We start from the raw sequence: 16,148 nt of genomic DNA, 5'->3' as shown, positions 1-16,148 counted from the left end.
TTTTGTTTTAATCCCATAGAGTTTGGTAACATCCCAAGGATCATGAGAATTTTTTAGGGGAAATTGTTTGAAAACAACCTTTGTGGAAAGAGGCAAGCATACACAGCATTAAAACTAATGATGCAAAATATTAGTGACAAGAAATACTTTTCTCCATTTAGCCACGTACAGCAGGATGAAACTAAAGGCCTTTTCATTCCAACATTGCATCTCACATCAGTATTCCTGTGTTTGACTGTCCCTCCAATGTCTGTCCAACTCAGCAACACCTGCTACAGTGAGAAAGTCTGCCAGCACAGGTGTGCGGTGACAGATTCACTGAATGAACTGCACCCAGGAGAGGGCAATTTCTAAACAGTGCAGCCAACAAAACAGAGTGAAATTCTGAATCCATTCTTACATTCTCACAAGAAGAAAATACAGATCTAAGGAGGTCTGCGAAAACAGAAAATGATCTGGCCGTTCAAAGGGCACTTAAGTATTTGGCAAAGATGTTAACATGAAAGGTTACCACTCTTAATTATGGACGGGAAAAAGACTCCTAGCAAACATTCATTCAAAATATTATATTTTTCTAAAATCTCATGGAGAAAAGTACTTAGATTTGGTGTATCTAAGCACTTGTTTTCAATATTGTATTGTATTATTGATATATAATATCAATATTTTCTATGAAAAGTTAAAAGCTGGGACCATTTTGTCCATTTGCCATTTGTGTATGTGCTGTGAACAGGCTAAATCAACCAGTGCAAAACTATGGGATCTATATTCAAATCACATACAGTAGGTGCTTAAGATCTCATCGTTTCCTATGTTGATTTAATTACCTAAACATTTGAACATATTTTGTAAAATGTCCAGCACAATACAGTATACCTGTATATAGAGTTTAAAAACCCATTAAAAAAAATGGGTCATGTATCTGCCTCCCTTTTCCTTGTTCAGGAGCATTTTTTGAAGCCAAGACCACATCCCTAGTTGCTCCGAGCAAAACCCGGCACTCTTCAAGAACCTTCAGAATCATTGTGGCATCTAGCTGAGCTCCTCTTGCGAAGTTATACTGATCCCTCACAAGAAAGTGAGAGCACCATTTCCCAAAAAGAACTCTGCTTCCACAACATATCAGAATGCCATAGAAGGGCTCTTTGGGAGCAGTAGTCAATGATCTGTGATTATGCCTCAAGTCTCCTTAAAGCCCACTTAGTAAAATCAATTCTACGAGCCAAACAGAGAAACCCTTTCTAATCTCACTAGAAGGAACATGTACACTGTAAGTTACAAACATTTTCAGACTTTTCAGCTTGGACGAATGAGGTCAGTGAGGCTGCATTAATACATCAGATGTTCATCTGATACATCCATGAGCATGAATGACCCTGAATTGGGAACAACAGGTGTCTGTGTCCCTTCCTGTGCGTTGATTCTGCGTCTCTTATTAAACTTTGTAACCAACACTTTTTTTGCAAGCAAAAGGCATTAAGACTGAGGTTGTATTACAGGCATCTCCTTGACAGCTGCACCTATCTGACAGTTGAAACACGGTCTTCATCAGGTACACTGAGCTTTGCTCCAAATTGAATAACCACACTATGACTTTTGAACTCAGTTTAACTTGTGAGAATCACAAGAAAGACACAGAGAAATGAGCTCACATGTTTTGGTTCGTCACTGTTCCACGACTGTACAACCCCCTTCGCTGAACACCCGGGGGCAAGTTGCAGTACATCCCAAACTCAGCTGCCAATGTTATGACCAGGCCTCAGTCTGGTGTTCATACCACTGCTGCTCCACAATCTCTGCATCTAGATTACAATTTTAATTCTTACTGTGTTTTTTCCTCTCTTGGGAATAATGGACTTCTGTTGCAATGCTCCTAAAGGAAGGAATACCCATCTGCAAGAAATTGGAGAAACTGATTTTTCTTGTAGTTTAAATTCTCACTTTAAAAACTCATTTTAAACCCATTCATTTTAACCACTGACCGATCTGCATTTATGTACAGTGCTTGGTAAGCATTTGTAATGAACGGCACTTCAACAAATATAGATTGGTATTATTAGACGGAAAACGTACACAAACAGCTTTCATTATCTTCACCCACAAATTGCACTAATATTTACAGTTCACATTACTCATGTGAGTAACTTTTTGGATCAGTGCACTCACTGTGCCACAGAAGACTAGCATGCCTGCAGTGAGCATTGCGATATAGCTGATGGACGTATTATTTAAGAGCACAGTTGGGAAATATTGTAATGTGTCTGGAAACAGAAAGAGGAATCTTCCAATTGTGGTCAAATTTCATTGGGACTTGTCAACCTAATCCCATCTGAAGGTGCACCACAAGATAGCACAGATGTTTCCATCTGTTCCCTTGAAGAGCTATTTCAGTGCTGCACCTGCTGTCAGTGCTGCACTCACAGATCTAACGCGACACTTACGATTTCTAAAGAACCCCAAACTTATGGCATTTGCATTTGTGACTGATGTAAGAAACAAGTTTAAATAAATCGATCATTTCTACAAAAGCATTTTGCTTCCGTTACTCATTCTGCATGACATGGGTTACATTACATACTGGTGTAAAGGTCATGTTGAACAAACTGTTGCGATCATATTGTTTTCCCTAAGTTCAAGTCTAGTTTCAGTCATTTTAAATTACAGACGCCAGTCTAATCGGCAGGAGGAAACCGGGGACAGCAGAAAACCACCGTGTGGCTGCGGTACTGAACCATCCCAGCCAACACATTTCCGAATCCTACACTCCACGGCAAAGCAGGAGTGACACTTCAACCCAAGGAAAAAAGGGAAATCCAAACGGACGTTTTCCATTTACTGTAGGACTGAAAAAGCCCGGTTAATTGCTTTATCAGTTTGATCTGTTCGGGTTTTGCAAGCTGCAGGCTCTTATAGAAGCCAACACCAGATGTTCACTTTTTACGAGTTCTTTTTTTATCTTGAGTACATTTGCATAGACTGATTTGGAAGGCTAAGATGATGCCAAATACGTTCCTTTTCCCCCATCCCTGCAATTTATACCAGAGACAGGCTTCACATTGTATGTCCAACAATCACACTGCAATGTCACGGGAAACTTCCCTAGTAGGTAAGAACATTAAGAACTACCGGAATCTTTCAGTAGTAGTTTTTCCAAGGTATTATTTGAAATACTAAAGGATTGGGTTACATTGATCTGCTTAGCCGAATCTGGATAAGCACATGAAAAGAGCTATGGCAGAGATATCCACAATCCTGTTTTACAAACAATCCAGGAGCACACCCCCATCCCCCCTGGCAAAACCAAACAGTGTAAATCAAATCTGCACATTGTGTAATAATTTGTCATGAAGCTGGTGATAAAACCCTGAAGATAGCGGACAAAGTTGACTGAACTGTCAGAGAGATCCTATTTGCAAGGAGCCCTGGTTACTATGTATATACCAGACCCTATCAGGAGAACTGCTGGCGCTACTGAATCTCATTGTGCGTGGTTCTGTTTTTGTGATGTTTTAAACACAATCCACCGTCAACACCTTTCCTGACTATGAGGGAAAGCAGAATGCAACGATAACACCCTTGCCCAACAACCCCGTCACAGCACGCGGTCGACAACTCTTATTTCTCTGGGACTAAACAACCCTGTTGACATTTTCTAGGACTGCTGTAACATATTTTGGTTTCAAAGCACAGAGCGAGAATCAACTGTATTCACTCCCTCGCTGGCTGATCCAAACGCTTTTGAATGCCTTTGACCTAGTCACTTCAGCAGAACGTGCACCTGGCTTGACAGCAATTAACTTCTCATGGAAGGTCTCTTCTCCCCCCTCCGTGTAAATCTCCCACTTCTAAATACAGTTCAGTTGTGGGCTCCTCAAATACTCTCAAAGGACTCTGTCAACACTTTTATAGATTATTTACTTCACCACAGAGATCTGGGTATTTGGAAAATAAATTATTCCTCTCTGTACACTTACAGGAAGATCAAACATGTCCTTCAGCTTTTCATAACTTGTAGAAATGCCTTCTCCGAGCAAGTTTCTACCTTTTTTTCAGGCTTAATTTTGTTGGCAGAGCCCCTGCTCACTGTTCCTTTCTGCTTTTTCCTCCCTCTTCAGTTAAAGTACATTACTTCAACCGTTTGTTGTTATAAAATGATCTCCTCCTTGAAAAAAAACTCCATTATAACTTGTCACTATCGGTAGTAAACTTACCAGCAACCGGGAAATTGAGGATCACACTTTATATAATCATTATTTTCCAACAGCACACTATAGAAAAAAAAAAAACTATTGCTTTTCCTTATGCTTCTAATTATTTTCACTTTCTTTACACCAGGATTTCTCTAAGCAGTTAAAGGAAAAAGCTCTTAGTTTGTGTACGTTCGACTTACAAACCAAACAAAATAAAACCCTATTTTTGTTGGATTTTTTTTTTTTTTTATTTCTAGACACCTTTCACTGCTTAGGAAAGTGAAGCACTATGCTGTAACCATTACAAAGACGATCACTGAGTACTGCTTCATCTGTGCGATCACATTATTAATAAACGATACAAGGCAAAAACAGCAAAAGGATTAAGAAACGTGCTGCCGTGAAGCCCTGAGTCGGTGAAAAAGAAGCCTCCTCACTCACTCCCAGCTGCTACAGCCATTTCACTGAGAGCCCAGGCCAGGCGCTCGTCCACCCAGGCGCAGGCCAAACTGACATTTCTGAAATGCAAATCAAGCCAAAGGCATCTGCAGTCTTTCAGAAAACCGAGTCACGCACCTGACCCCAGCAATTTACTCAAAAACGCCAACAAGAGACTTGGATGCGTCTGGCATCGGGGGGTACAAAGTAAACCTGAACAGGCAGAGGCTGATGGGAAATAAAAACCAGCACGCAAGGGCGCTATAAGAGTCTCTCCGCGCTGTGCTGTAGATGAAGGAAAGCAGAGGGATGAAGGGGAAAAAATGTTTGCAGTGGTTTTACAAATCCCTGAGGAGAAAAGGGTGTTGCTGTCCCCAAAACCCCTTTCCAAAATGGCTGAAAAGGTTCAAAAACACAGCCACGCAGGGCGCGTGCTAGCACAAATGCTTCCGTTTGTAGATATTCAAATGCACAATATAGCTGTGGCTTAACCACGCAATGTCAATGCAAATATCGTACTGAAGAGATAGTACAGATGAGGCTTTAACAATCATGACTGTTGCTAAGTTTTGACCTGCTAGCCAACAGTCTAGAAAAAGATGTGTATTTTCCATTTCCACTTAGTAATTCAGGTCAAACCTATTAGCAACAAGATAATTCTGAAAACACCGGCAAATCTTTCATTTGCTTTCATGATATTGTACTATTGGCTATAAAAAACATGTTTGATCTGCCATCGAAAGCGGCTACATTCTCCTTCCTGTCTGCTGAAAGATCATTTTCCTCTACTGTCAAGCACATTACAATCAGGCACTGGAAAATCATGTAAGCCCACACAGTGACCACAATGAAAACAAAACGCAAATTGTAGTCCCCCCCAACCCACCCACCCACCCATTCCAATCAGCAAAAATGGAAATCAGCTGGAACCTCTCCAAACAACCACAGGATGTACACACACAAAGTAAAAGTGTCCACCATCATTCTGAACACTTTCCTTCTGCACGGTGACAATCTTCATGCGTTTCACCCCTCTCAGCGCCTTGACCTCGCACTACATTTCACTCCACGAAAAACAGCCCCCACTCCCTCTGCACTGGTGCACATCTATTCTGCGTAGCTGTTAAGAGGAGGAATCCGGAAACACAAAGACACAGCAATTGGCTAGTAGCAGGGCCGCGTTTTGTCCAGTAGTCAATGCAAGATTATGGGACCGTCAAGAGTTTTCACCACGCTGTTGCATCACCACCAAGCCCACACACAACACTGTCACAGCTGCTCTGTTCCCTTGTATTGCTGCACAAGGACGGCAAGAACACACAAAAAGCACACAGCACTGAGGCAGCTTGGGTTCTGGGAGCTGTAGGCTTTTCAGTTCAACGGGATAGCTGATGTGTGGTGAGCCTTCTGGCGCACTATGGCTGCCGTCGCATCATCCAGGTGGATGCTGCACACTGGTGGTGGTGGAGGGGAGTCCCCATTACCTGTAAAGCGCTTTGAGTGGAGTGTCCAGAAAAGCGCTATATAAGTGTAAGCAATCATTATTATACTGTACACACACATCTCTAACGAACTGGGGGAAGGTGTTCAGCTGGTCCAGTTTGCCCAACAATCAGATCATCAGGTATTTCAAGACCTCCGGTGGAAATGGAAAGTTAGGGGCACCACGGCCCTCAGCTGCCACAGCCCCGTGAGAACTGATAAGGTCAGAAGTTTGAACTACATGCACAGAATAGGTCCACATATTCCTGCTTCACCGCCAGTAGCAATAAACTGAAGTGGACCAAGGAGCTTTGCCAACACCAGTTTTAATTCTATCCCTACCACATTCATTTTGTGACTGCCTCTGGCGATTAAAACGTGAGACGAGACCGTCAAGGCCTTCCTAACTACATATAACTTTCTCGTCAGGCTACTGGTTATCACACATTTGGTAAAAGTCGGTCTTTGGCGCATGTTCTGGTGCCCTTGGATATCTTATGACTGTTCCTTCTGTAAAGCAATTCTGATATGCGTTATTGATAAAAGAAGTCTAGGCCTGTACGTGTACCAAGTGAAAAAAGGGCACTACGGAATCAAAATAAACACGCTACCTGACCTGCTTTCAGTAGCTATTCAGTTGCAAACGGCAAGAGAAGTTTGCCAATTAAGGCAGCTCTGATCGTGTACAGTTTACATGTCACCTCAGCTGTGAAACTGACAATTTCATAAAAAGGCAAGCTATACTCTTTCAAAAGGGTATGCTCTTTCAGAGTTCACGAAAAGGGCAAGTACACGTCTCACATACACAGCATTTCTATGGATGAACTTTCTCTCTTTTTCCCTCTTAAGAAACAGTTCAAATGAAGCAAAAACGTTGATGTCGTTTCACAAAACTTCACAATTTGCAAAAACACGGCAGAGGCCTTACTACTCTATGGTATAAGACGGGCATTTATAAAGTGCTTCCTTTTAAATGTGGTCAACAATAGCATGGTGGGTTTTTTTTTTTGTCTTCAGCAATTATCTCATCACCTGATTAAAATATCAAATTTCAGAACGAAATGTCCTTAAATCTTTTTTAAAGCTAAGCCGAGGCTTAATTGGCTCAGAGGCCATGCATGCATGTTAACATTTGTTTTTGTTGTTGTTTGTCAAACTGGGCAATAAGTGTAGTTCAGACACTAAAACAGGCAATTAACTGCTCGGACTTCTGAACGCCTGCGGCCCCGTCAGCACATAACCACATACAATATTTTATAGGAAGCTAAACGGCATTTATAATATCCCACATAACAAAACTTCTGCATACACTGCGTCGTGTTCCTAGCAGCGATTCTTCCCATTCACAGGAGTATCGCGTATAGTGCTCACCGATGTTGATTACAGTCGATTTAGACAAGTCTTTTAACATTCAATTCCTGTTTGTATTTTGAAACGATTTCAGCATCGGTCAACAAAATGCTGCCCGGCTTTGTGCAACAATGTTTTAACATTCGCCCTTCGTGGGCTTCAACTTCAAAATGAGGGTTACCGAACAGACGCAGCCTCTTGACAGAAAATAGATGAGTGCGTTTAAACGTAGGGATCGTAAACATTTATGCATGCGTACAGTATAGAGAAAACTGTCCGACAATTAGGTTCCTGGGGAGACTAGAAAGTCTCAGTGTTGAGTAAAATCACCTACATCGTAAAAAAGCAAGTTTGTTAAATAATAAGACTTAAAACTAGCAATCAATAGATAGCAAATCACATCATAACGCAGCTCCGAGCACTCCTATTTCCAGGTGCTTCTATCCTTCAGAAGCGATCTGTTTATGCGACGCTTTCAATAACATTTTGCGTGCTTATTGCCGAGCATAAATTGCACTTCCCCCCTTCAAATGACGTTCATCCAAGGCTAAACTTACACAATGTTTGTCTCCGTCGCCAAACGCAAATAATTAAAACATATTTAAATGCATCTGCCTTACCTTGACCGAGCAGCCATGGTACAGTTTATAAACCGAATTTCAAGTTATTTGCCATGAGCTTCGGTGAGTTCCTCACTTGAATCCCCTTCCCTTCTGGTTTCACATGATTTCCAAGACAAATATCATCGACTCAACACCCACATTTCCCAACTAAAATTCGATCTTCTGTACTTATCGCTGGGCTCTTGATCTCGATCCTTGGGACAGTGTGGATTAGTCAATTCAGATACCCATCCGGGGCCTCGGCTGTCTCTAATCTGGTATCAATCCTCAACTGATGAGAGCTAATAAACCAATCGCGAGGTCCTCACCCATCAGAACCAGTCGTGCCCCGCTCCCTTAACGACATCGGCCTGCAGATGCATATCCTAGAACATGCAGCCAGTTAGATTGTTTCGTTTATTAACTTTGCAAACAAAGTGTTCTGCAGCAACACCCCTGCAAAATAAGTAGAAATGGTACGGCCACCGCGGTCCTATTATGGGCATGTTATTCTGTCTAAGCAAGCAGAACTGTTGCAGGGGGATTGGGAACAGAGGAGCTCCAGTGCGCTTTGCACGCCTATCAGAAGTACTGTATGAGAACTCTGTGATCCCCGTCTGCCAAAGTACCCGCACACTCGCGGAGCTGTTGCCAAATCCGTAACAATGTGCAAATATCCATTAGAACAGGGAGTTCCTGCGGGTTTGCCACTCTCTCTCTCTCCCACTCCCTCTCACAGTGCAGCACGTCTTTTCCGTAAAATCTATTTTACTCGTGAGTCCAGTTCCAGCCTGGTTGCGTCTCACTTTTCTTCCCCCAGGGTATGCCGCTTCGCAAAAGTCCGCAATTGTAAATGGTTGAAATGCTCGTCAGTTCATCGTACCGTAGCTGAATGGAAAATAATTTTGCCCCGATTGGGCTAGATGGGATTTAGAGAAGAAAAAAAAAAAGACTTGCATTGGGTAATGTATTAAAGGCGTTCTTTAATGTTATTAATATAGGAATTTAGTAATTTTCCCGAAAAACTTTCCTTTTAAGTGTTTGCACGATAGTAAGATTAACATAAGACTCCGCAAGTTTCTTGTATTTTGCAAAATGAGGCACTGAGGCACTCCACCCAAAGCGCTTTACAGGTAATGGGACCCCCGTCTACCTCCAGTGTGTAGCCCCCACCTGGATGATGCCATAGCAACCAAAGTTTCCCAGTATCCTCACCGCACATCATCTACAGTATGTCCCCAACACTATACTGGGCATTAAGAGCCACACAGACCACAGGGTGAGTGCCCCCTATTGGTCCCATTAACACCTCTTCCAGCAGCAACCTTAGCTTTCCCAGAGGTCTCCCATCTGGGATGGAGATAATTCCTTGTGTTCGTCCTTTCACACCATGCCTGTCAAAAGCTCTTGTTTTCTCATATGTTGAGATGGGGGCCCACATCACCACATAATCTGAGCACTCCACATAGCCCAGGAATGCTGAAACAGTCTCCTGGACCAGGACCTTCACAGGCTGTTAGCTAACATTACTAACCACACCTAGCAAAGTCTTCCATAGAAAACATTACAAGACACTGGTCACCAGAACGCACTTATGCTGAGTGAGCGGGCCATCGGTAATTTCAATTTATTTTTATCATGCCACCAATCTCAATAATGTTGATGTTGGCCAAGGTAGCTCTAAAAAAGGGGAAACGATTTGACAGTTTTGGTGTCTTGACATCCTTGAAATTGCTGGCTCTTGTAAAGCAGGCTTGCTCGTCTGACCCTTTACTGGACAGACACTTTTTTCCACTTTTTTACAATTTATCAGCCTACTCTTCAGCCTACTTTTTTGCACTTAGGCTGTTCCTAAACCAAAGTACTGCAGCCTCATCTGATACTGTCACTGCTTGTGGGCCACGTGCTCTTGATGTTAGCCTACTATACCATGTTCAACCACCGCTAGAAATATCCCTGCTCTAGTACAGGAGCAAGGAAACAAAAGAACGCAAACAAAACGTGGAAATGGCACAGATGTCAGACGTTGAGATCAACCAGGATGGGATTCAGACCCATGCATGCAGAGCACAACAGATTAGCAGTCCATCACCTTAACCACTTGGCCACCTCTTTTGCTTCATGTGACATTGCCTTAAATGTCTCAACCTCACTATCAGACCTGTTACGTGTTTGTCTTCGAGCTCCAGCACTTGTGTCTGTCTTTGAAGAGGTCTTCAGTCTGTGGTGAGAGACAGATGCCGGAGGCCGTAAACCTGAGATTGAGTAGTGAGCAAATGTCCAAACACCCCCTGTTTGATGGCAGGAGCCACATAGAGAAGAAAGAAGACTGAATGTACTGTAGCAGCCCCATGAGGAACAAGGGCATGACCTACCTTCCCTGCCTGCTAGAGTAGATATCCAAGGAACTGTGGAGAGACAATCAGGTCACTGCATACAGACACTACAGTCCACATTAAATCCAAATGGTACTGTAGATGTTACTGGCACTGTGGACAAGGACTGCTCTTCACTCATTGACATAGTCTGAGAAGAGCTGAGTTGTGACAACCACACAAGCGCAGAAGCAGTTTTATAATGACAGTGAAGCCCACATTTAGTTGGTGACTCCCACTGTTTAGAGTGAGGAGGTATTAGTGTAAGTTATGTAGCCCTTTTCATCCCAAAGAATCCCATCACTGACGTGTAAAAGCCTTCATGCACCAGCAGCCCCAGTAAACAGCAAGACTGGTAGAGATATGACACCACCAACTGAATTAATGGGAACTTCAAGCAGGCCAGACTGTACTGTACACGGAGTGGAATTTCTCCAGGATAGACACTGTTATCCTTATGAACATTACCAGGATCTGTTTAAAGACCTTCAGGACTTCAGTTTAACATCTCATCCAAAGGACAGCACAGTGTCGGCAATCACCATACCAGGACCTCCATCCATTTTCTGACCACTTTTATCCAATTGAAGGTTGCAGAGGGGCCTGAGTCCATCCCAGCAAGCAATGGGCGCAAGGCAGGATACACACTAGATGGGGCATCAGTCTATTGTGAGCTCACAAACAGACACAAAAACGTAAACAAACATTCATACCAGGGCCAATTCACCCAGAAGCCAATTAACTTCATATGTTGCTATGTGGGAGTAAACTGGGGCACCCAGAGGAAACCCCCGCACACACACACACACACACACACACACACACACACACACACACACACACACACACACACACACACACACACACAAGAAGAACTTGCAAACACCACATAGATAATACCCCAGGAACTAAGCCCAGGGCCCCAGCACTGCTAACCACTGAACCATCGTGCTACCCTATGCCACCACCATTTTTAAAACAAACCACTAATTTTCCCCACCAGTACCACTTGCTACAACAACCGGGCTTTCCTATACAAGTATAGGATTTCTATTCATACTGTATACACAAGTGCAATGCATGTATGCTCCAATACAAAGACATCAAAGGAATCACCAAAAACCATAAACAAAGGACAGCAGCAACAACAACAAATTAAATTACATACAACTTAAAAAAAAACATCAGTGTGAGCCAGTGGTAGGGGGTCGAGTTCAGTAATCTGACAGCTTGTGGGAGGAAACTGTCTCTGAATCTGGAAGTTTGTGCCTTTATGCTCCTATAACGCTTACCAGAGGGAGCTTACCAGAGGTAAAGACAGATCTTGGAAGAGTGTGGTTAGTAGGCCAATGTTAAACTGTTAAAAGCTGGCAGGAAGTCTTCAGGGCATTGCATATTCTGCTGGTAAGTTTAAGAGGGTAGTAATCACCATGTCAGGCTCAAAGTTTTAGTTAACTGAAAAAAAAAAATAATGCTGAGAGACTATTTATCTCATTTAACCATTGAAAGATGATATTTCAGGAAATTAAGATGGAAATTAAATCCTTTGTTTTCTATACTTCTACAAGAACGTGGCCTTAATATTCCTGTTGCCTATAGCACAATTAATAGGCAATTAAAAGCTTGAATTTCTTAATGCAGTACTTCATCTAGGAAGATTTCTGTAAGCGAATGCATCCATGGAGGCCTTGTAACTTTTACTAAGACTAATTCCCTAGATTATTGAATATGTAGGTCATTCTCTCAACTGTATCCCTAATAAACTGGGAGAAATGCCAGCCCTGTATTTGTCTGATGGTCTACAGCAGTGGTTTAAAAAAAAACTTCTAAGCTTCTCTGAACTACAGGTACTGACGAATTCCAGGAGTGAATTCATTTCTCTTCTTGCTCTGCACTTGGGTTTTTGTCATCTCCTTCGATGATTTCTTTGGCTGTTCGTATCCATCACGCTGCTTGTCCCAGTCTGGGTCTCTGTCACGCTGAGTGTATTCCAGGAGGACAGGTCGGGACAGAAAACGAATGACAGCTCTTGTCCGGGGTAGAAGGTCAATCCATCTAACAAGAGACCATTCAGAACAGCCCGTTAAACCTAGCCCACATATGGGACAGTGAGAGGAAACCACAGCTCCAAGAAAAATGCTAGATCACACAGAAGGCACCTCAGTCCAGAATCAAACCCAGCACCACAGAGCTATGGGGAAATATACGCTAACCTCTCTGGTACTGTTTCAGCAGACCGGCAGGACAGGTGACTGTCCAAGATCCGGTCGCCCTCGAGTGACCACACCAGAGCAGGACCGACACATCAGACTGGTCCATCTGAGAGATCATTTCAGATCTGCCACCCGTACTGCTGCTGAAAATGCCCACATCAGTGACAGGACAGTGATGCTCCATGCCACTAGCCTTCGAGCAAGGCCTCCGAGACGTCATACCCAACTGGCTTGGGCCAGACAGAGGCTGTGATGGACTCGTCAGCAGTGGCATCAGGTCCTCTTCCCAGATGAGTCACTCTTCAGCCTGTCCCACGCAGACAGGAGGGCCAGAGTGTGGAGGAGGAGGTGTTTCTTTTTTCCAACAGTATATATATATACTTAATATATTTATTTTCCTAAGGGCAAAGGGAATGAAAAGCTTTGCTGAGCAAATCACTTTCTACAGTACCTGAGTGCAGCTTTTTTTTCTTTAGATTTGTCATGAATAGGTCCTTTCTTGTTGTGTTCAGAATTAAACTAGACAAAATCCCCCTTGCCAATCAACTTTGTTATATCACTGCTTAAAAACAAATGAAACACTCGTGCTTGGCCTCATTTACATTTCTCTTCTTTCCCAAGTGGGTGTCCAGCGGAGCAATGTCTCCGAGCGAACAGTTTGTGCTGCTGTCACAGGAATCACACCAAATCGCTCTGAGGCTGATGGAATTAAAACGATGCCAGTTTCTTTCACTTCACTACCAACGACTACTGCTCAGCCTCTGCTGAAAATTGAAAAGGAGGCCATCCCTAAAAGGCGGTTTTAAGATCACACTGGAATTTCCATCCATCCATTTTCTAATTGTTTCATCCAATGCGGGGTTGCGGGATAACTGAGTCCTGTCCTAGCAAGCGAGAGGCAAAAGACACCGGTTTATCACAGGACACACACACTCACACCAGGGCCAGTTTTCCCAGAAGCCAATGAATTTACCAATCCTGCCAGGTAATCTCCTCATTCTATGGTCAGGAGCTTGGCCCTCAGCGGGTTGAGCCAAATTTATTGTGATAAAACAGTCAATAAACATTTCAATACACTTACAGTTCTTCTGTGTTGTTATTCCCAGTGAACTCAAGCTCAAGCTGGTGTCACGACTGCTTATTATTGTTCATTTAAACATTGAAATGGTCCGTGCCCCTTTGTAACGAGATCTACATAAAAGATCAATTTGAGATACGATTTAAATTTAAATTATGAAGATAATTTAAAAGATCAAATTTTGATGTGACATGTAGCCCTATTCCTCATTCTCCGTTTATTCTGTGAACCATTTAAACATGCATTTTTATCCTTCGTTCAGACTCTGTTATATAACTCCACTAATCTAAAGCAGAGCAAATAAAATATGTTGTTGTTGGGAAACATGCGGAATAATAGTTGCTTGAGAAGTTTCTTTTTGCCTTGAGACTGCATGTATTTTTACGCAACACTCCTCACAAAACACGAGTGGGTTTTTAATTATTGAATAGTGTTACAAATGGGGGGTTACAAAATAGTGAAATACCAAAAATACCAAACAGGATAATTGATAAGTGAACTTAAATAATCATAACCCCCAGTTTATAAATGAAAAGCCTACAAAATATACCTGAGTGGATGATGGAATAATTAGAAGCACTTGGGATTTTTGTTCTCTGGCACAGATTTGGTGAGAAGAAGAATCAATTAGTCATGTTCATATTTATTAACAATGACAATGAAACACTCTAAACAACACACAACACCTACACAGGACAACAAGAGAGTTAAACCTTCCTTCTGAATAAAACAGAATGCTACCTAAAATTAAATCTCTCTCCCTATAAATCTGAGTGCTACAGTACATACTGTAGCAAGGGGACCCTGTCCTTATTCTAAAAAATGCAGCCACTAACCAGGAGAGATCATTGTCTCTAGATTCTTAAGACACCTCAGTAGTCACTTCCAATAGCTGTAACAGAGCGTTTCTTAACATTTGGTGTACCTTGTATGGCATCGACACTCTGTCTTTCTGAGCGCAGAATTTCAACTTGGAAACCAGGTCGCATCAAAAAAACTGATTTTTTTTTTCAATTATACACTCCAGAATCCCTGCAAGGAGGATATGCGAATGAAGTTTGATCACTGAGGGAAACAGTGTGTTTTCTTAGAGAAAGGTTTAACCATTAAGTCAGCTTCACTGCATGTGCTACAGGCCCTTTCATATGCAAACAGGCTTTGTGCTGTAGCACCTGATACACAAGCTGTCCTTTTTCATGCGATTTTTCGGGATTAAAAAGACAATCCTTTCAGGTCACTCTGTGCTTGACAGTGCTCAGTCACATATAGTAGGTCACTGCACCCCCCATTACCATGTGAGTGAACAGGCCAAGAGAGGGCCGCTCATTCAGTGGACTGTGGTGTTTCAGAACATTAGAAAGGTCTGTAAATGACACGAGGCCATTTGACCACCTTGCTTGTGTGGTGGTTTGGTAGCTGAGTGAGTCTGCATTATTGTCCAGCTGTTTCTTAAAGGTGCTCTGAGTTCAGATCTTCACCAGCTGCCTGGGAAGTCTGTTCCAAAGACCCAGTACTGTCTGAGTAAAGGAGTGTTTCCCGTTCCCTATCCTTTATGAATTTCCTTTACGTTTCTAGTTGTGACTTTGTGTCTTTGTTTCATCGTTGTCTGTAAAGCAATCCTCTGGGTCGAATCTGTCCGTTCCCCTAAGGATTTTATAAAGCTTTATGAAGTCTCCTCTCAGTCTTCTCTGTTCTAGACCGAAGAGATTTCACTACCTCAACCTGTCTGCTTTGGATAGAAACCATAATTGGTGACTGGGTGAAATGATCATCTTATCACTCTGCTCGTGTAACATTATTGAAATGACTATTTCTAAGGATAAAGGGGAAATGTTGAGGATGATCTGTCCAAACCTGATCATTTTCTGCATTTACTGGTAGCAGAAGTTTGAATCCGATTGTTGTTTCCATAGGTTTATATGTAACTGTGATTAAACGTTATTTTGAATGGGATGTTTTAAAAAATAAGGGATTAAAAACTGGCACAATGTTGATATTGTTCAACTAATACTTTATACAATACAGTTGTGCCTTGAAATGGAATACAAGCACGAAAGTCAATTACTTTAGCAGCATCAGTCGATATTTTCCCATGAATTGGGAACTATCCCCATCAAGTTATGTTAACTAAGCAAGCATCTGCTAAAACCATTATTTTTCACTTCACATTATCTTTAGCTTTCTCCCAGAACTGTATATGCAAAGGATAATGACACTAATAAAATAATAATAAATGTTTAAACAGGAAAAAAAGAATACAGTGTGCCATAATTTTCTTCCACCTATTATTCCATTTAGAATTTCTGGCATTTTTTCGCTTTTTTGTATTATAATTCTCAAATTTGTATTTCAAGGAAGGCACTGGATGCTGTCTATACTGTAAATACACAATCCAATTATACAAAGCCGATGAGATCTGG

The 16,148-nt window shown here is 42.1% G+C and overlaps 1 protein-coding gene across 1 annotated transcript in view; it reads right to left on the bottom strand.

Annotated features, from left to right (window-relative positions):
* The window catches only part of aff1 (ALF transcription elongation factor 1), a 68,195-nt gene extending 59,620 nt beyond the window's left edge, over positions 1-8,575 (bottom strand). Inside the window, exon 1 of the mRNA XM_088630428.1 lies at positions 8,081-8,575. Coding sequence (XP_088486554.1) covers positions 8,081-8,097 — 17 coding nt within the window. The 5' untranslated portion in view covers positions 8,098-8,575. The remainder of the gene's footprint in view (positions 1-8,080) is intronic.
* Positions 8,576-16,148: the final 7,573 nt, after the last annotated feature.

This window comes from Lepisosteus platostomus, chromosome 4, assembly GCF_059453375.1.
Source record: "Lepisosteus platostomus isolate fLepPlt1 chromosome 4, fLepPlt1.hap1, whole genome shotgun sequence".
Lineage (NCBI taxonomy): Eukaryota > Metazoa > Chordata > Actinopteri > Semionotiformes > Lepisosteidae > Lepisosteus > Lepisosteus platostomus.
This window is presented reverse-complemented; position numbering and strand designations above follow the sequence as displayed.